At 39.2% G+C, this 22,123-nt stretch overlaps 1 protein-coding gene across 6 annotated transcripts in view; it reads left to right on the top strand.

The window, feature by feature from the left end:
• tpk1 (thiamin pyrophosphokinase 1) overlaps positions 1 to 22,123 on the top strand; it is a 69,397-nt gene that overhangs the window by 34,627 nt on the left and 12,647 nt on the right. For 4 of the 6 annotated variants that reach the window (XM_044175556.1, XM_044175560.1, XM_044175557.1 and 1 more), the window contains 3 exons: positions 2,840 to 2,935; positions 8,816 to 8,962; positions 12,842 to 12,953. In XM_044175556.1, the coding sequence (XP_044031491.1) occupies positions 2,840 to 2,935; positions 8,816 to 8,962; positions 12,842 to 12,953 (355 nt within the window). The remainder of the gene's footprint in view (positions 1 to 2,839; positions 2,936 to 8,815; positions 8,963 to 12,841; positions 12,954 to 22,123) is intronic. The other 2 variants (XM_044175561.1, XM_044175562.1) reach the window with 1 other exon arrangement.

Raw genomic sequence — 22,123 nt, 5'->3', positions numbered from 1 at the left:
GCAAAAAGTAAACAAAAAGTTGACATTAATTCCTTTGAGGCAAGACCTTCCCATCTGGTGCAAAGTGCCACTGAACAAAGACCCTAAAGTGACTTAAAGTGCTGTTTGACAGCAGTTGAATGATTTTTTTTTTTTAGTATGCTGTTGCCTTAAAGCTCACGATTACATACAAGTAGTTGCTGGGGGTTCAGTTTAGCTGCACACTGTGAAGACATAGAAAATAAGTAAAGTAAATCCCTTGGTTGTGTGCAGGACTTGTGAATATGTACACACAAGTCATCCATTTCTGAATAATTCTTGGCATATTCTCAATGACTTGATGAGCTAATAAAAAACAAATATTGTCAGAGCAGTGTATGTATAGAACAGATAAATAAGGGTTAGGTGGTAACATAGGAGATACTGATGTATTTGTGTGAGTTTTTGTGTCCAGATAACTTATTTCATATTTGTCACACAAATACGTCTGATCCTGAATATAGGCACATATTCTCCCAAAATGACCCTCACATTGTCACTGCATTCAGCAAACTAAACCCTCAGCAATTTAACATGTCACCTCGTCTTGAGTGTGAGAAAACATCACACTTTCTGAGCGTGAGTGGTGTCGCAGGGTAACAGAGCTGAGATCACGCTGTCTAAGTGGATAAGTGACTATCCAGCATTGACTAGGGTTAAATGTGCTCGAGACTCTGCAAGAGTCCCACCTGCAGTGACAAGAACATGCAGACTGAATCATCAAAGTGGGTACAAGTGTGCAGTCTGACATGGTTCCAACTGTCAGTGCACTCATAATGCATTTAGACCCAGCCATCAAAAGTAATTTTACAGGTGTGTGACACTTCCTGCTCACCCAGGATCAGGCAAACTCCATACATTTTTTTTTTTTGTTCCTGCACACAGTCTTTTTACTTTTAACAAAGCAAATATATTCTGTCATACTTATGACCACTTCCCTGTTAACATTCACAAACAACTCTAACTTTGTTGCCCTCAGTTGAGCCTCTCAGGCTGCTAATAGCTTAAATGTCATTCATGGCTCTAAACATCACATTAATCATCTTTAACCTAAACATTAAAAAAATACAATGGTGGAGCTTGTTGGGAGTGTTAACACAGCCTGGGAGGAGGCCCTACTTCTCCCTTAACCACAGCTACAGATCAATACAGCTGTTGGGTGTTGGATGTACATCCTCTCATGTAAATCTCTGTGAGATCAGTGGTTGCGAGATGATTACAAATGTAGAAATAAAGAAACGTCTATATTCTGATATATAAAACTATGTTTATTTTTCTAACTTTTCTCTAGTCTTTGCTTCTTTCTCAATACAGTACTTTTAGCCTTTCAGGCCTCATTATTCAAATTAATCAAATGATCAGAGGGGAAAATCACTCTTCGATTGATGTGCTCCCAACTTAATTTGCCAGGAGATATTTCTTAATATTAATAGTTCACAAGCAAAAAAGGTTGGGAATCACTGTGTTAGATGTCTTTTGAGTTTGCCTGACTTTAATGCACAAATTCACTATCTTGTAAAATATATTTAAGTGAATACAACCAAAAGTATAGGTACATTATTCAAAATGGATGGGTAGCATGCAAGATGTGGTGACTAATGTCAGTTATAAAGAGACAGAAAGAGTTCTGTGTGTTTATTTGAAATACATTTTAACATAAGATGTAAATGTAGTCTACCTAAATTATATATATATACCTAGTCCAGGTCTCCAGAGTCCTCTGATGACATCCTACGTCATAGTCTTTGTTCCCTGTGTCCCTAGCTGTGCAAGAGACTTGTTCATGTAGGCATATTTAGACTAAACTACCCAAGGTCATACAAATAAAATGCAAATTTTTCTATGAAGTGGACTTTCCGTTGTTTATAACAAGCAAAATGTCAAACCAGAACACTTGAGAAGAGATGAAGCTTGGTTCAATAAATAATAAATACAGGGTATGGTGTCACATAAACACACGCACACACCTTAGAGGAAAGAAAACGCAGTACCTGTGTGATCTTTGTGCTGTGTCACTCCGTGTTACTGTGATCAGACCCCCACTGATACACACACAACCACACGCACATGATCACACACATACACACTCAAACACAGAGATATGGGTTGCCTTTAGCTGTGACACCCTCCTTTTCCCTCTCACCCCTTTCCCCTCTTTCTGTAGCTGTCTGTAATATTAGTCCTTTTTTCACAAATATCACACAGGTTGCCTAATACCTTTTTTCCATGAGAGAGAACAGACTTTTATGGTAATGCTTTAGGAGCAGAACAATGGGAAAGTTTCTTCAGAGATTTCTCAGAAACGGTGAATAATTCTGCATAAATGGAAGGGAGAGAACAGAAAGGCATCCGCAAGGGAGGGAGAGAGACAAGGGGAGGCAGGAATGGAGGGATGAGGGGAGGGGAGGGAGGATGGATGGGATCAAACAGAGCACAGCGAACAAGTTTGTGTGAACTGACTGCACTGTGTGTGTGTGTGTGTGTGTGTGGGAAGTTGGTGTGTTTTAGGAGGAAAGTGACAGTGTGTGGAGAGAGTAGGAGACAAAGGGAGAGAAGCCAGAGCATGGTTGTTTACCTGGATGCTGTAGTTTAGGGCCACTGACTGGAACCTCTACATTATTCAGCAACACAGCTCGCAGACAGCCACACAAGACTAAAACACTGATTTATACCTTTCTCCATCTCTGCTCTGTTATCCCCCTATCCCTTATCTCTGCCTGAGTTTTTGTTTTGCTGTCTTGTGTATGTGTTCATCTATCTGATTGTGTTTTGTTACCCGTGTGTGTGTGTGTGTGTGTTTTTCATTTTCTTTTGTGCGTAGGGGTGCAAGCTGATAGAAACAGCTGACCAGGATCTAACAGACTTCACCAAGTGTCTTGCAATCATGGTGGAGGAAATTCAGAGACGAAAGTTACAGGTAAACACCACACACACACTGACAGCTTCATTCTCAGGTGATTTAAATTCTTGTCTGACATTTTTATTGTTAAAGGAATAGTTTGACATTTTGGTAAATTCGCTTTCTTGCGAAGAGTTAGATGAGAGGATCAATACCACTCATTTCTGTCTGTTAAATATGCTTAGCTTAGCATAAAGACTGGAAGCAGGAGGAAGCAGCTAGCCTGGCTCCATCCAAAGGTAACAAAATCTGCTTACCAGCACCTCTAAAGCTCACTAACACATTACATATTGTTTGTTTAATCCCTACAAAAACTGAAGTGAAAAAATGACAAGTTGTGGTTTTATAGGCGGTTATGTGCCAGACTATTTCTTGGCTGGGAGCAGTCACTTCCGAGGCATATCAGTGTCAAAACATTGTTTTAAAAAGGGTAATGTTACTGTTGTTATTATTATTAAAAGGACTAGCAGTGGTTATAGCACGGGGTAAAATGAATAAGTAAAGCTCTCCTCTCTCTCGGCCTCTGAGAGTTTAGTACCCTTAAGCAAGGCTCTCAGTCCTCAGGTACTTAAGATGAGCTGCTCAGAGGTCAGCAGTGTTGGACTGCGGTTGACTGCAGGCAGATCCGAGGTGTGAGTGTGTGTGGGTGTATGAATATGAAAGCGTGTGCTACTGGAAAAGAACACTCAACATGCCATGAAGAATTAAGTGTTGAAAAACATCATTGGAATAACATTAGCCATATTTACACCTGCATATAAAATACAAAGTGTAATTGTGGTTTGCCAGATTCAAAATGAACTACTTTAATTTTGTTGTGATCTTTTCAAAGTGTAAAAGCATTTCCTAACAACCTGATATTCAAAACTCCAAAATGGGCAGAGTGAAGCCCCGTGCCCAGCCAGCTGCTGCAGAGCCAGACACACACTGATCCAGAGATTGATTTCGATTTCCATTCTGACTCACAAAATGTCCGCTGTATTGCATGACATGAGGCAAAATATGTAATATAATGTATAATGTAACAGTATATCTCTAATTTCAAGAATTTTAACAAAGATCCTTATTTACATGATTAACATCATGGGGAATAGTGTTTTGTCTATTTATTTATCTATACATCTGTGTATTTATCTGTCTGTCCTCTTCCTGTCTGTCTCTTTCCCCTCTGTCTCGCTCTTTCTCTATCTCTCTATTTTCTCCATTATTAGAAATTTTTAGCAGCATGCCGAGTATTGCTCCAATCACTGCAGAGTGCCCCAATCACTTCACATCTCTAAGCTGATGAAAGACCATGGAGAGAAGACGCTTGCAGACACACAAAAATGCACGTCCGCTCAAACAGTATGCACATGTGTTGCCACATTGTGCATTTTCACTTTGTTTTTTAGTGTCCGGCTTTAAGAGAAGATATACTTTTGTCCTTTCCTTCCATGGGCCTTTTTTTCTCGGCCTGGCTAATATTTACTCTGCCTTTGAACTGGCGTGTTTGTCCGTGTGTCTGCCTGCGAGAGATAGGAGCCTGGCTATCAGTTTTTGACGTTCAATAAGACTTGCTGATGATGACTTTTTTGTTTGTTTACCAGGATTTTTCCACTTTTCTTTACCCACTATGACTCTTATTTGAACTTTTGTTCCCTTCAGCACTTTGTGAATAGGCGCAGGCTATGTAAAAGCAGAACTTTTCTAATGATTTAATATCATACCTTGTCATTTTCTCGTTCACTCACCTTCACTAATTTCCATCCACTTAGCCTGTTTAAATGAATTAAATAATAACAGTGATTTGGAGATTACCGAGCATTGTGCTCCTGTCTGAGCTGTTTAAGATTCAACATATTAGCCCCTGAATGTTTTCCTCCACACAGCTTAGCGCTCGATTTAGAGAATTTATCTCATATTGTGTTGGGTGAAATCCCAAAGAATGGTATCAGAGGATTATGTTGGGTGGATGAGTATATATTTGTTTGTGTGTATAGATATATATTTATATATGTGTGTGTGTGTGTGTGTGTGTGTGTGTTCGTATTTTCCATGTCTCAATGTGTGTGCATTTGAAAGTGTGTCTGTGTATGTGCATATCTACATTGTGAAAGGCTAGTTTGTGTGTGTGCGTGTGTTTGTGAGCGTTTGGTACCTGTTTGCATCTGTTTGTGTATGAACTTGTTGAAGTGTGTGTGTATCCCAACGTCTAGTGTGTTTGTGTACTTGTCTGTTTGTCGTCTCAGAGCTCTGTCCTAGTTAGCTTCTCTCTCCTTGCTTCACTGTTGCAGGCATAAGCAGCACTTCTGTTTTCATTTTCTTCTCTCTTCTCTCTGGTTATCTGTTCATCATCCCCAATAAATAGATGAGAGTTTTTGTGCTGATCTCCGAGTCAGCGTTGCTCGCTCTGGCTCCCCCAGCCAATCAGGAGAGAATATGGCCGGATCTGTTAAGCCAGCTTGTTGAATTTTCTTCATTCAGTCGTGAGATTCTCCTTGCCCTGCTTGTTTTTTGTTTTTAGTAAACAAACATGAAATAGAACAAATAAAAATTCAAGCTAGTATATAGAGTTTGATATGCGTAGCGGACACAACAGAAGTGTTTTGGGAAGCGGAAGATTGAGCAAGCTAGTATATCATCGGACGCTGAAACACAATACACCTTTTTTCTCTCTCCAGTCATTGTTCCCTGTTCTCTCTCAGCATTCTTTACTTTCTTTGAGCTTTTCTGTCCTCTGGTTTTGGCAACTTGCTGTGAATTTTGAACTGACTGATGCTCTTCACTGATACTGTTCACTGTTGATTTGATCCCTCCACCCCTCCATTCCTCCCTCTGGTAGCAGCTTTGGTCCTGTCAGGGCATTGTGTATAAAAAATCTGTTCGTAGTAAGCAGTAACAAAGGTGGGAAGGACATTAGAGATGAATTGGTAGATGGTTTGATGGATGGACAAAAGGGCCAAGCCTATTAGATAAGAGATCCTATTTAAAGGATAAATTTGGCAATTTTCTGTATTTTCATTTGAAAAACTCTCATGACAAGAGCAAAACCAACAATGAAATGATTCTACTAACTAAAGTATCTTATTTGTTTCCAAAGCCTGATATAGCTTATTCCTCTGTGCCATAGACCTCCTTGTTCAAAAAAACATACAGAATCAATGAGCCACACCATTACACTGGGTGACACGGTCCTGTTGCTGTGAGTACTAACTAGGGAACCAAATGTGTATTAATCTGTGGCTGAAAATGGTTCCCAACAAATGCACTATTTACTCCTGTTTGAGTAATGATTGCTAAAAACTACAGTGCCCAGCTGTTTTAGGATATTACTGAGCCTTCTTTTAAAATGATCTGTACTTTTGTAGGGATGAATGAACTTGGGGCTGAGAGCCACAGACTGTATAGAAGTTGGAAACTTTTGAGAAACAGACTAATGCATGCTTGGTTTTGTTCTTTCCCTGGGATTTGTTAACACTAAATAAAAAAAATAACATCAGTAACAACAGAGTAACAGTTTCCTGCAAGACCAGGTTCAGATAGGACATATTTGAAAAGACGTTTTTGTGTTTGCTGCCACTTGTTTGGAGTAACACATGAATGGAGTTCTCTGTGTAGGTTAATGCAGTAGGTCTCAGATTTTTTTTGTATTATTTTTCTAATTTTTATTAAATTGCAGGAAAGTACTTGACTGCAAGATTACAATGTTTTCTACTTAATAACCTCTCTCTCTTGCTCTCTCTCCCTCTCGCAGAGTGGAGTTTGTTTACCAAGTGTTGTTGTTTACAGTTTAGGCGATGCCTCTGCATGTGGAGGCGTCAGCCAGATGTTGAAATAACCTCAATCTCAGCACTCGCTTTTGTTTTAACTCCATCACCTGAGGCAGGAAGTTAGTTACGATACATTCAGTTCGGTAAATAATGCGCTCCCGTTATGTACAATAAGGAGCTACAGCACAAGTTTGATCTGAGCCTTTTCACCTATTGGGAAATGTTGAATACACTGAAGTAATGGCAGGTTGTTGAAGTAGTAAAGGGGAAATGAAAATGCATTTCAGACTGGCTAAGTGACACAGCGTGAGTTTCTTGTGCTGTAATTTATTAAATGAGCTAATGCATGCATGTTTACTTACACAGAAAAAAACACACACATCTATTATTATAGCAAATAAATGTAGCTAATAAGATCTGGCTGATTAGCAGCTCTAGTGGTAAGAGTAAACAATTCTCAAAGATAAAAAGGGAAGTACATGATTATACATTATTAGCTGCTACTGTGTATCCCCCTAATGTTTAGCTGCAGCCCAATGAATAATGGTCAACATCAGCAAAGGCAATAGAAATTAATTTTACCTCTTACCTTCTGTTTGTTTATTTATTTATTTGCAGTATGTGGTTGTGGTGAAAACATTGAAGTGAAGTGAGTGTGATTGATGGTATTTGGTTCATTTTCAATGGTGGTGTGACTGTCAGTCGTCAGCCTTTGACAGCGCCTCTGCCCCTCTAGACTCTGTTGGGTTTTAAGGCTGTCATCGCTGGTGCTTGACTGCTCAGGGACTTTGTATAAGGATATCGCTGCTGAGAGCTGTAAATATTGTACTTATGTGAACTGCTGGCTCAAAGTTAAGAAGAACGTCATTTTAGCTCTGAGGTTGCAGGAAATGGTATTAGTTTAAGTAATCCACTTAGCTTACGTGATTTGCTGTTAACATGTTCACCTCTTAATTCAAGAGATGGATGTTTATCCTCATTGTAATGGCCCAAATTCATTCTTTGATCTACCACTGATTGTTTATCTGTCCTCCATCTCAGTTCTCTTTGGAAGCTTCGTGTCCTTGCTGTTTCTTTCTTTTAATATTTACTTGTTCCAATGGCATGTGTTGTTGTGCTTGTTTGTTTTTTTGTTTCTTTGTTAAATGATAAAGCTGGCGATATTCTATGTTTTTGTTATTGTCAACAAATCCCATTAAAAAGACCAAAACCAGTAATGCATTAGTCAGTCTCTCATTACATTCCGACTTAATTCCTGCTGAAGATGTAAAAACAGGTAACCTGAAAAGTAAGCTAACGGACGGAACAAGCCACCCAGTGAAACAATGTAGCTCATTGTTGTGTTTTTTATAAACAACAATGGACCTCTTTGGCACAGAGGAATAAGCTATATCAGGTTTTAGCTACACAATTAATTCTTGTTAGTAGGATCATTTCATCATCGGTTTTGGTGTTTTTGTGGGATTTGTTGACAATAAGAAAAATTTATATTATTACCACACTTATGCTTTAACTTCACCAAGAAGCTTATGTTTTTGGTCCCATTTGTTTTGTTTGTTTGTCTGTTAGGTGGCAGGATATCTTAAAAACTACTCAACAGATTTCAGTTAAATTTGATGGAAAGTAGTTTTTGGTGCATAACGCTCCCATTTATAATTTTACTTGCTTTATTTACTCATATCTGCATTTCACGAACGTCATCCAATCCTCACCAAATTTGACACGTAAACTATTTGGATGTGCCTGGAAAAAAAGCTGTTCATTTGTGTTTTGATACGCCATTCCTATAATTAGCTGCCAAAGTCTTTGTGTTGTTTTACACACTTTCTCTGAGCAAAACATTCCATGGCATTTCACATATAGATGGCTCTAGAAACACATTCAATTCAAATGGCCATAACCAAGTTGTCATGAGGCTGACTCACTTAAAATAGGGCTACCATAAGCCAATCAGCACAATTGTCTGCTACAGTGTGTATTATTTGACTCCAAATGCAGATTAACATTTTCTTCTTTTTCTTTGTTTTTCTGCAGCCACTTCTCCTGTCACTTTTCTTCACTGAAACAAACAACAGCATCCTGCCAGAGAACCAGTCCAGTACATCACACTGTGTCATTTTTCTGTGTCTTATTCTGTTTGTCTTTCCAGGTGGATGCCATAGTGACACTGGGCGGTCTGGCTGGCAGATTTGACCAGACCATGGCATCTGTTGAGACCCTCCACCACGCTCTGTGCATGACACGACTCCCACTGTTGATCATACAGGAGACAAGCCTGGTATACTTGCTCAGACCCGTGAGTGTATTTGAAACAAACAGTACTTAGACTTCACATGTATGCATAGACAAACCACTGTGCAATAATTCTGTCCTGTTCATTGTTTTCCATTTAACTTTCTCTTCTTTGAGCTACAAAGTCAGCTGGCCTTTTATTCACAGGTGTTGTGAAATACAACTGAAAAGTAAGGTTATAACACGTCTGCTTTAGTCACCACAGTAGACTAACATTCTGCTCTCCTGCTCTAACATCTCCTACCCCTTCTAATCACCTGTCTCCCAGTCCTTCTCTTCATATTCTCTTCTGTCTCAAAAATGTTCTTTTCCTTGCTCTGCTTCCACCTTGATTGGAGCGTTGAACACTTTGTTTCTTTGTTAAGTAATCACTTCAAGAACCCACATGCACACACACTTCTCTGCTCTTATGGTGCCCCAATTTACTGCTGTGCATGAGAGAGAGAGAGAGTCTCTTTTGATGCTCCCAAATTGTTTTCCTCAATGCCAGCCACTTTCTCATGCTCCTCAGTTGATTGAGTTTACAAGTGGGCCGAGCAGCCACCATTTGGGACACACACTACTTTTCTCCCGGTGTTGTTTATTTGCAGGATCTTCAGGACAAACAACTAACTGTCATACTTCCTGATGACACCTTGTAATATGTTAAGTAAACCTTTCTCTCGTGCGCTCCCTCCCTACTTCTTGTCATTATTCCAAAGGCGCATTGTCATTTGCTGCTTCATACCTCGACACCTCCAATTAATCTTACTTCAGTGAGGGTAAATTAAGCTCGTTTGTCAACGCAGCTCCAATTCGCTAGCGACTGATGAACGCAGACGCCTGTACATGAAGGTGAAAGCAACCTTCGAAAGACCCAGTGCTATTTGTTCAAGTTACATCTGTAATTGAAGTGTTTACAGGTTTTGCCAAATATCCTCACCACCGTATTCCATGCAATCACGGCTTCATTACGTGCTTAGCTTCGGGATTTGGTGGTACAATCAATACATAAAGAGTTGTTCATGTTCTGTACACAATCTAACACAAACACATACACAACAAATTAAGACCAGAGGAAAATTACTAGTTATGTCAATTTTGCAAATTTGACAAGTGTGGATTATGTCACCTGAAAATATAACTTATATAGCCCTAAAGCTACTTATAAATGCACCATCCCATTAAACATGCACATTTTAGAAAAATAGTGAAACATGCTTCTTCATTCCAGAGTAAATCAGTGCATGTCAGGGTCACAGATGATGCTCTGATTTAATCAGGTTTGTGCCTGTTTGTTTTAGCTTTTGTTTCCCAGATGAGGTGTCAAAGTGTTATTATGCTATCTTTGGGAAATATGCAGAAGTCTTGTGTTTTCTGTAGCTGGCTCAGGGCATTGCATAATTCTCATGTCTTTTATTAAATTATGGGTAGGGACACTGCAAGGTCTGCAGGCTTGTTTAGTCCCTACACGACAAGAAGATGTTTTAATCAGTCTAGGTCCCAAGGTGACGCTAAATTTACTCAATTTGGATCTTTAAAAAAAAGGAAAAGTATTATACTCAGTTCATCAGTTTTGTTGGTTTTTCTTTTGCTGTCTGCTCTATTGAGTCTTGGTCAAAGGGCCAAGCAGGGTCACATTTACTCAGGTTAGTATCCCGGCCCCTGAAGATACTTGAGAAAGCCTGCTTTTTGTGTTGTGGGACAGGCGATGCACAGCGCTGTGTCAGCCCAATCTGTGCTATAAATCATTCTGTAAGCGCACACACTCTAGGTCAAATGTACGGGCTTGTTTTCCTGATGCCCTTTTGAGGAGTGAAACTTGTCAGTACAAGAGCTGATTTAAATGATAAAGTGTGATACCTGAGGTATGTTAACTCATCCCAACTTCTGCTGTGCTGGAGCAAGTTAGCAGCGATGTGGCATTCAAATATAAAACAAAGATAAACACGAGGTAAAGAACTGACCCAGGATGGTTTGTTCTGTACTGAAATGAATAATTTAGTGTAATAAATGCAAAACAACAAGAGAAAAGGCTTAACTTTGTTTATAGAAATCAAATGTTTACAAAAAACTTGTAATACTTTTTCTTATAATGTTCCAACATAATAATTACATGTTTTCTCATGTTCTGCTTTCAGAAGGTAAGGTCTTTTAAAGTCTTTTAAACTAAGATGATGAACATGGAAACAATTACACCTGCTTTAACATCAGTATGTTAGCATTGCCATTGTGAGCATGTTAGCATGCTGATGTTAGCATTTGGCCCAAAGCACCTCTAGCATGGCTGTAGACTCTTAGTGTTGTTTTATGTTTCTTTTTCCCAATTCTCTGTTTTTTCTATGCACCTAGGCTGTTTGCATATCACACTACCTGCAAACTTTTCACTTTGATTGGTAGCATTGATAACTTATCTGCCTTTGTCTTATTTAATACAGTTTTTAAAATATTTCACAAAAATCTTCAACTTAAACTTTCCCCATAGAGTTCCATCTTCATCCCTCTTCCTCTCCATGTCTCAGCTAAAAAGTTGCTATCGCAGTTAGCAGCTAGCTCTACAACCAGAAAAGGGTACATTATTACCTCGTGTCGAGCCTCTCCTGCGTATGTGTGGGTTCATGTGTTTCCCCTCTGACACACTTAAACAAAGAAACTGGGTTTATGTATAGAAAACAACCTCAGGCATGATTCCTGAACACCAAACACTGCAACGCTTAGAAATTTCCCATCATTCCCTCCCTCTGGCTCTGCAGCTCCAGGAAGCCAAGCAAAGGAAACTCTGCTTTAAACCTGTCACATTTTCAAGATTTGAAACTCTTTATTGAGTGTGCCTGTCTTTGTCTCCGTCTGTATGATCCTTTTTAGATGACTGATCTAAGTTCTAGCTGTCAACGCTTTTTGTCTTTGTATTTATGCTTGGGTGTGTGGCAGTTTGAACATACATGGCACTTGTAGTCTGCAGACATGACTGGTTATGATACATAATTATCAAATTTCACTCATTTTTGGGTTCCTGCAGATGCAGTGTTTCCTTAAAAACCGTGTATGTGCTGTAATGAGATTGGGGTGTTTCTTTGTGTCTTTTTATGTACGCTGTGAATGAGAGAAACTTTGTTTTGACCTTTTTACATTCCAGCATCAGGCTTTATTATAACCAATGCATTCAGAGCAAAGTCATTATTCAGCCTGAAGAGTCTGACAATACACTGCAAGCACCTACACTGTGTGACTTTCTTTGCTTTTTTTCTCCAAGCCCTAGTTTCTCAAAAGGATATTGTGACATTTTGAAATTTTGTTCATGTTTATTTTCTCTGTAGAGCACTTCATAAGAAGACTTCACTGTACCTCAAAAGCATTTCTTCTGTCAACATCTGTCCCTCAGACACCATTGGAAAAGACTTCTTAACACTGTCAACCTCCATCCCTCATCCTTGATAGATACTGTTCTTTCTAAGCTAATAAAATACGCTATAGTATACACTGCCCGATGACTTCATATTATTCGTATTCATAGCAGAACAACCAATTTCTACAGTTATTGGGTGTCAGTACAAAAATCTTTTGACTGCATGTGACACACAGTAAAACAGACTATTTTTCTAAATGGCAAGGTATCCTTTTTTAGCGTGGGTAGGAACTGAAAATGGGTTGCAGCATTGACAAGAGCAATCATTTATTTTAATGAGCCTTGGTCCCTGGGCGGAGAAGCTCAGCTTCTCATTTGGGCCTGGAAAAGTTTAAGAAGTCTTGCTCCAAATTTGTTTTCTCTTTAAAAGAAATTCTATCTCATTGTTTCCACCTGTCGTCGACTCTGGCACACACACATACACACACACACACACACACACACACACTTACATGCAGACAAATACTCATTCATTTTCACACTCATGCTGTGTGTCAGCAGGGCAGCCACAGACTGGGGGTGAACACAGGCCTGGAGGGGGACTGGTGCAGCCTCATTCCAGTAGGTGGACCCTGCCAAACAATTACCACTGGACTCAAATGGAACCTGAGTGAGTCCCCTTTTTTCATTTTTAGCATTTGAATGATGCTCTGCAGCTAATAATGAGTCTGTGTTTGTAGGCTTGGTAAAAAAAAATACCCTCCTTCATTCAATTCATTCACAAAAATGTTACCAAAGAGTAAAAAGAATTTCACGCTGAGAATTTCCCTGACAACTGCTGTGCCAAAATATGTCAATAAAGATCATAACATCTAAAAAACCTCTCCGTAAAAAGTCTTGATGATGATAATATGATGAACGGAATATAAATTTTGCATTAAGTTTGTTTTAGTTACATATTTTACTTTGGTTCATTTCTGGATCATATTTAAACTCCAAATTCATTCACATTAAGATGTTATGATTCTTAAGTAAAACAAGTGGTATTTTCCCCTGTGGAGAGAAGAAGACTCGTCCGACACGTCTGGACCACTCGTGAATTTAGTTTGTACCTAAGAGAAAATTGTACCAGAAAATTGGTGAATGAGACCAATTCTCTTAAATCACTCGGACGTGTCACTTGAAAAAAATTATTTGTTTGTTTGAGTGGTTCTTTCATTAGGCCCATTGTCTCTTATTTATTCTGCTGGTGAAAATAACCGAGATACATGTTTGGATGTTTGGTGGCGATAATTCGCCTGATGATAAGTGTTTCAGATCAATAATGAAAGAGATGAACTTCTTGATATTCTAGCACAGGTTGGAAGACCACTCTGCTGATATCACGGGGGGATTTAATATCAAGTGCTGAGAAAAGAGCAGCTCCCTTTCCAACGCATACTGTAACCGCTAGTTGCCAATACTGCAAACTTAAATTTGCGTTCACAGTGAACAACTTCCACTGAATTTTCAACATGCATAATACAGTAAAGTACAGATGCTTAATTTGCTTCAATCAAATGAAGCTGCAGTTTAAACAAGTTTCATATACTGAAGACACAAAGAGCTTTTTATACTCTTGAACATTGTGTGAAAATCCAATCAGACACCCGTCTGAGGACCCCTGTGGTCTTACCCCACTCTAAGTCTTACGGCCAGCTGTGTTCGTAATGAGTTGGCACAGACCAAACTGCCACCAGTACGAGGGAAACCTGGACCTTCTGTCAGTGAGGTTGCATAATGTGTCTGCTTCTTGGTGGGTATCCACTCTCAGTGTCTGTGTGTGCATGTGTGTACGTTTCTGGGAGTCTATACACTTGAGCGAGCACGCTTATGTGTCCGTGCTTGTTTGAACACGCCTGTATGCGTGTTTGAATATGCGAGTGTGTGTGTGTGTATGTGCGCACGCCTCCAGCCCTGTTTATTAACTTGTTTGTTTTTTTTTTGTGGGTGTGCGTGTGTGCGTTTTGATCAGCTACTGTGTGTTGTATATTTACTCAGCACACCTGTGAGATGGCCTTCTGAATGGTAATGAGAGGGACTTTATACATGAGAGTCCTATGCAGATTAGCCAGTGATAACAAGATGCCTAACTAATCACATGCATATTTAGAAGGCCGGAAGTAATGATTTCCCGTTGGGGTTGGGAACAAGGACCAGAATATGAAACAAAAATTAGGAATATCAGTTTTTTTCTCATGTTTGACTGCTGCATGTATGAGTGTTCATATAGCATGAGTGCGTCTTGTGATACCATCTTTCATTGTTTTGTGCGTTTGTTTTTACTGTTTAAATTTGTGTTTTTGCAGGGTTTTCAATGCAACTTACTCAGGGTCTCAAATCAGATCTATGCCACTCTCGGGTGACACTAAGGCTCTTTAGAAGTCCATTGAAATGATCCCCCACAGTTGGGTTCAAAGCCTTTCTGTGATGAAAAATATATGATCTTTCTATAAAGAAAGAGTATTGGGCTGTCAGCCATTACAGCCTTGCTGGCCCAAAGGAGACGTTTTTCTTGCATTCAGATCTTGTTTTAACTTTTGCTTTAAAGAATAAAATTCTGCAATGATTCATGTTGTTTTGATCAAAATAAAACATTTATTTTTTATTTTTCTGGTTGTTGTACTCAAGGGGATTGTGCAGGATGAGCTGAAATGCCCTTGGTCCAAGTTAATTATATCATGTGATCACTTTTTTATGTTAGTTGATGAATAATTTATATTGTTGTGAAATTAGATCAGACATAGTACACATGTATGCTCACAGAGCTGAACGTGAGCTCAGAGTGAGAGGATACAGTGTTTGTCTTGTCCAATTTTTGTCAAAGTTTGTCTTGAGTTTCTATAATTTATTTTTTCTCTGGAACAGTGTGACATGCTTGGTTTCAGAATAAAATGACAAAGCTGTGAGGTTTTGAGAGAGAAACGGCCCAATAAAATTCCAACCCGTTATTTTTGTGCATAAGAGTTGTAAAGCGTTAGAATAAGATACTCATTTACAATTTTAAAATTTCCCTTTTAATGTCAAAACAAAAAAATCTCTATTTTGATGTGTGTCACACAATGCACGCACTTAGGGTAAGCAAAGTGAGCAAAATAAGTATGACAAAAATGATCCTGATAAAGTGGTAATATTTACTGAGATAATCAAAATTATATGATTGAAAAGTCGAATTAATGTCCATCACATAAACAGCACATATTACATTTACATATTCTCTGGTATGTATGATGTCATACTGCAAGAAATTTCAGTGAGATTTACCTTGTTATTATCATTTAAACATGATCCACAATACCTCTTTTTAGAATTTTACATTGAGAACTATACCTAACATTAAAAATGGGGAAAATATCACACCGCCACCACAAGCAAAATTCCATATACCTCCCTTGTATTGGAGTAGTGGCAGAAATTTTGCGGTGGATATCTGAAAACCTCAATAAATATATGGCTAGATACTAGTTGGGAAAACTTGCTTTTGTCATTTTGTTTAATTGACCTTTTAAGACATTAGGGCCCAGCAGAGACACCAGAGTGTCAACTATACTGGAACCTTGGAGCACATGGGTCGATGCCCCATGGTACCAGGAGAAAGGAGATACTGCTGGCAGCACAGTCACCTCTCGAAGGTCATGGCAGAAGCAATCTGTTCAGAAACTTCTGCTGGCAATTTGCAGATAATGGTAGATCAGTTGAGGCCTAAAAACTTGACATACATTTGAATTAGGCATTAGAAAGAAAAGGAAGAGGTGATGGTTCAGTGAATGTTGATGTGCATGCTGGAGAGCAAGGTGTTTGCCAGTACTGTACTGTAGAAACTGATATTAGGAGTCATTAACTAACCTAATTTTGCTCATGTTGGTGTGTCTAATACGTTTGTCTTGATGCTTTCCGGGGCTGTCCCTATAAAAAACTACAACACCCTGACCGCACTTCAGTTTCTGCCTCTTTTCGTGTTAATTCTATATCTTCAAAACAAAAGAGCATGCACCAGATAAGCGCTAAGCTTAATGATTTAGCACACTTAAAACATGATGTAGCTGTCTAGGAGCTACAATTGTACTTAAAAAACAATAGTTTTGAACTCGTGAATCTATCATTGTCAAGGTAAATATATAAAACTGTTGTGATATTGATTTTTAGTCATGTCACCCAGTACAGCATTTGAGGTTGAATGCACAGGCTTTGCACAGCAAAGAGCCTCCAGCCTGTTGGGCAGTGAGGGAGAAAAAAAGAGAGGAGGAAGGGCAATCTGCAACATCACTGAGGCAGTGGAGAAAGCCTCTGGATGGCCGTGGCTCAGGAGAGTCTTTGTTGAGACTGCTGTCTAATAAAAGGACTGCACTGCGGTAATGATACTAAAGGAGGGGAGTGTACTACTAAATAATGAAGTGACTGCAATGTAGTAAAGGTAACAATGTAGGAGTGGAGTGCACTATTTTATAATGAAGTGACCGCTATGTGCTAATAGCCATGCAGGAGGGCAGTCTATGTTGTGTATGTGGTAGTGAATGTAATGTGGTGATGAGACCACAGACCTAAGTTGGCATGAATCTGGCATGTGTAACACTTCCCTCACTCACATACTAAGCTGTATTCATTTGCACTGTCTCTCGTTCCCTACTGTCATTTCCTTTTTTCTTTTTTTGTTCTTCCACCTTAACCTTCCAATTTGTTCTCATTCTCATCCTGTCTCTGTCTCTCTTGCACGCCCCTGCCATCTCTTCCCGCTCCTTATTAGATACTGTGACAGCTGAGCTACTTATCACCTTCTGTATGTTTAATTTTCAGTCATCAGTTCTAAAATCCCCCTACAAAACTGTCAGTAAATACTGTCATTGTGTGCGCACATATGTTGTCGTGCTATTGATCGTGTCTATGTGCCCATACATGACTGAATTTGCATTCATGCTTACGTGTGTTTCAAGATGTGTATTTCAAGATGGGTTGCGGAATTTTGACAGTAGCTCAGGGCAATATTCCTTAATGATATAATTTCCCATGAAAGATTTTTAAAATTCATATTTTTATGTCACATGCACGCACACCATTATACACCCCACCCTTCCAGTTATATGTGATAAGTAGACAGGGTTGTCTCCAGAATATCTCTGTGTTTGTGTCATCTAGTCAGGGAAAGACACCGTATATAGAGAAGACAGAAACACACACATGCTGCCTCTTTGTCTCCTGTATGGTCATAGCATTTCTTCTGAGGAGGTGTTTCTATATTATTTGCATTCAGTGCATGAGGAAAATTAAGTGGGCGATGAGGTAATATAGATGTTGCCAATTATACAGATCAATTCCTCAGAATATTTGTTGGATATAAACATCTTTAATCAAGAAAAGCCCTGAGGTTGAACATGTCTTACCATCTTTTAACATGGTGAAAGACAAACACAGACTTAGATGGTGTAAATTCTCAAATAAAAGCGGGTACTCAAATTATCAAACAAAACCTTTTAAACTCAGCGTAATGTACATTTTCACAGCACTAATTTCATCAGTAGAATAATATACTCACCACTCTGCTGCTCTGATTTTCTCTTTTTTTTAAAGAAATGCTGTTCACATTACTAAATTTTCCCAATTGCTTCTATTTTGTCTTTCTTTCCTTCGGTGTTAAGCTGCAGTCAATGAAACTCAATACTTCCTGCAAATTTTTCAAAATAAAAGCCTACAATGAGAGGGGATGGTATCAAATAAAGGGATGGTTCTGTTTGCAGTTCAGGTAAATAAATCAGAACTATTTGAGAATTTACTGTATGTTTATTCACTGTATATACATATGGTGATTGAAGTTATCACTAGCTTGTAAAAATGAATGTGGCGGGTAGTGTCCTTAAGTTACCAGCCAACTTGCCAGGTGCCGAATCTAATTCTGATACATGGTCATGTGATCAAGGGCAATGCCACGCCTAATTTTGTTCATCCAAGTGCAAAAATGGTTGGGTGAGGTGAAATGTGAAGAGGGAGCATTGGAGAGACAAAGGGAGAGGTTGACAGGGTGGTGAGCGACTGAGTCAGAAAAAAAGAAAAGCAAGGAGAGAAAAGAAGGATGAAAAAAGGTTGTGATGCGAAGACATGAGAGGGAGAGAAAGAGACATGGCAGGCGTTGCGTTCATTTGATGTTTGAGGATGCTGACACACAAAAGAAAATGGAGGATTACGGAAACTGAGCTTTTAGCAGGAGCTTGTTTGTACACACACACACACACACACACACACACACACACACAAACTCGGCTGTAATGTAGTCAGCTTCCAATAATGTATTCTTTGCCTTTCCTTTTTGTACAAGAAGTTCTTGTTCCCTGATTTCTTAATCTAATCGTCATCTTCCGTGCTCACTTATTTTATTGTTCCAATTATTTGATATCAGATTACAGAAGATACTACAAGTAAGGTTTCTTGCAGTAGAGTGAGTTTGTACAGCAGACAGGCTGGAAGCGATTCAGTTTCTTTCTCTAGGACACTTCAGTATGGCAGATGCTTGCCAGTACGTTGGCCAAAAAACCTGCCTCGTCCACTTTATTTATTTCTTCTTGTTTCACTTTTCACCAAACCTCCTACTGGTTACTATTTACCTAATCTCTGTTGAGACGTCTGTAAATCATGTATCTATTTCAAAAAGCAGTAGTGCAAATTTGTTATATGTGTGACTAAATGGGTAAATTCAAGCTATCCCACTTGAACTTGCAACCGTGCTCTTGAGCAGGGTTTAACGTAGGTGTAGCACTGCTTAGCTTTGACATGACAGGGTGAAGGCAGGTTTCTCAATTAACACAAAGATTAGTATGTGGTTATTATCATTACTTTATCCCCCTAGAGTAGATAAAGGCGCTGTCTTCCAGCCCCACACAACTATGGAATTTGCTTTTTTTAATCTCAGAGATATTTCAACATGATTGTAGAGCATACGTTTTGGGACATTTTGGGAAATGCACTTAATTGCTCTCTTGCAGAGAGTTAGATGAGAAGATTGACACCACTCTCATATCTGTAAATATGTAGCTATAGCCAGCAGCCGCTTAGCTTAGCATAAAGACTGGAAATGGGGAAACAATTAGCCTGGCCAACTTAGTGCGTTGTCACCTTGAGGTTGGCAGGTGACCAATGGAGACTCAAGGAAGTAACTTTGCCCGGCAAAGAAATAGTCCAGTACATAGCTTCCAGTAATACCACAATGTGTTGTTTTGAAACTTTGTTGTTGTTGGGTTTTTTTTTTACTGAGAAAGCAAATAAGGGTATTTGGAGTTTTTCAGGATACACGCGTTTTGGAGAGAAACATCAAATGTAAACAGAAACTTTGTTTACAAGAAAACTCCACAGGGTACCTTTAAGTCTTGGTAGTGTGATAACAAAACTAACTTCTATAGAGATACCCTACTTTCCCTGCACCGTCATGTTGATGGTTTGCTATATATATATGGCAATCTTGCCCGTACCAGGCTACCACCTTCTTTCAAATGAGACGATTACTTGTGATCAAGTATGGTTTCTCTCATTGATGCTGCTCGTCCCGCCCTGGTCTCATTGTATCAGCAGTTTTCTTGCTGTCTGAGAGTAGGACATGCTTCAGGGTTTCTGTTTCTGGCTCCAGGGACTCTGCTATGGTTTGGAGCTCTCTCCAGCCATTATCCAATAATGTCAACCTGGAGGTGGGGAGTGAGGCGCTCTCCACTCTTCTACTCTTGGCTGCTTCTCTGCTCAAGAAGTGATTGTTGTTTTCGAATGTGTTTTCAAACAGGAAATAATAATTCAGACTGGACAGCATTAACTGAGAGCGCACAGTCTTAATTAGAACAGTAGTTGGTCTCCACCTCTCTCCTCGTCAGCCTGCTTGGTGGCTTGGCAACTGATGGTCCTGGGAATGTATATCGTAGTGATGTCTTATGAATTCAGCTGTCAAACTTTAAACTTAAATAAAGCAAACAATAATTTCATTCGATAAATTGACAGTTTCTCAAATTCCACATTCTTACTCTTTTTACTTAGAGGAGGCCGATTCTTTTTCTCCATCTACTTCTCAGTAGTTATATGCCATTATTGGATACCAATAGGAATTTATAGGTTTTCTTTACACTAATTCTTCTTCTCTTTGCTCATTTTAAGTCTCCTGACTTGCTGCTCTACTGCAATCTAAATTTTCACCAGAAGTCTCTAGTTTTATTTGTTCAAATTGTTCTTATTCTAAATGTCAAGCCCTACATCTGTTCCTTTCCTGGACCAAATAATGCAGCGACCATCTGTGAAAGCTTTACTGATGTTTGTTTTTAGCTTCATTTGCTTGTCCCCCCTGCATAGAATTCAGCCTTAAGATTTATAACTGTAAATGCAAAAACTTGAAGTTCACGTTACATATTTCAATTCAGACCACAAAATGAACCACACACTGTGAGTTTGGTTTGATTCAGAGAGATCTGACTTTGTTTGGCTTGATCATACAGTATATGTACGCAAAATTGTTTAGTTCTCATGAGATGTTGAAACAGACAAAGTGTGAAAACCCAAAAGGTAAAGGCACTTACCCTCAGGCTTCTACCACAGGCTGTTTTTAATGTTGTTAGTTGTATATGCAAAGGTGGAAGTGCAGTCCATTTCTGCTTTAGTCTGGGGTTTAAGAAGGGATAAAGATAAACTGACAAGGAAAGCAGGGCCAGTAATGGTGAGCATAATTTTGTATCTCATATTAAATATGGTCCTTATTTAGTTCCAAAATACATTGACAAAAATATGTTGCACTTTTCTTGCAAGCTTAAATATTTGTAGCAGAAGCAATGGCAGACTCAGACTAAGACTTTTTCTCTCAGATCCTTTACTGTACAGGCTCAAACGGGGTTGCTGATACCAGTGATTATGCAAAATAAGGGTGAGTTCTCTGCACTCTTGATTGGTCATGCCCGGGCACATAAACCCAGACCAATCTCTTGTTGGCCAGGCTCCGATTTTTGATTGGTGTTGCCTGCAGTAACACTTTAAGATCCCTGCCAATTTATTTGCATTAAGTAGCTCTAACTTCTACTCTTCCCTGCTCATTTTCTTTGCTGTTGTGCATTCCATTGCCCTTGGTCTATCCCACAGAAAATGAGTGGCAGTGGACCGCCCACAGCAAATAACCACTGTAACATTAATCTGACATAAAGGGATGTCATTGAGTCTCCACAGTCATGAAAGCAGCAGAGAGGACTTCCCCACTGGAAACCTCTGACGTGCTCAGCTCTAGCACAGCAACCTTCAGATCACACTGCTTATGTGTGTGTGTGCATGTGTGGATGTTCAACAACATTAACGCCTACAGTTATTTTGAGGTTTGGGTATGCTCTGCACTCTCTCTAGCATTATGGATTTATTTACACTGATTATAATGTTTAGCAGTGTTTGGCATTAAATCTTGCAGAGCTGGAGGTATATTCATCTCGGAAAGCCTCATACACACACTGTTATTGCATATTGAAGTCACGTCACCAAGTACTGTATTTGGGATGTTAATGACCTGAATTATTTTCTGCGTTTTTCATCCTTGTTTAGTTACCATGAGAAACGACTGTGGCAAACCCATAAAGTCGAGGTCATTATTCCTTTCCTTAACACGCACCTACACATCATTGTATTCTTTTTACCCTTGAAGCATTAGGAGGACCAGAGACAAGCGTCCATAGGTGCAATAGGCACGCAGCAAAAATCCTATATTACCTTCTGCAAACAGTTAATGACACCTTATCCCTTTGCCAAATACACACAGATTAAAGATAAAGTGTAATGAGAAGCTCATACAAAGCATGCCAGTAAGGA

The sequence above is a fragment of the Siniperca chuatsi genome, linkage group LG19, assembly GCF_020085105.1.
Source record: "Siniperca chuatsi isolate FFG_IHB_CAS linkage group LG19, ASM2008510v1, whole genome shotgun sequence".
Lineage (NCBI taxonomy): Eukaryota > Metazoa > Chordata > Actinopteri > Centrarchiformes > Sinipercidae > Siniperca > Siniperca chuatsi.
Note: the sequence above shows the minus strand (reverse complement) of the source record. Positions and strands in the feature narration are given on the sequence as shown.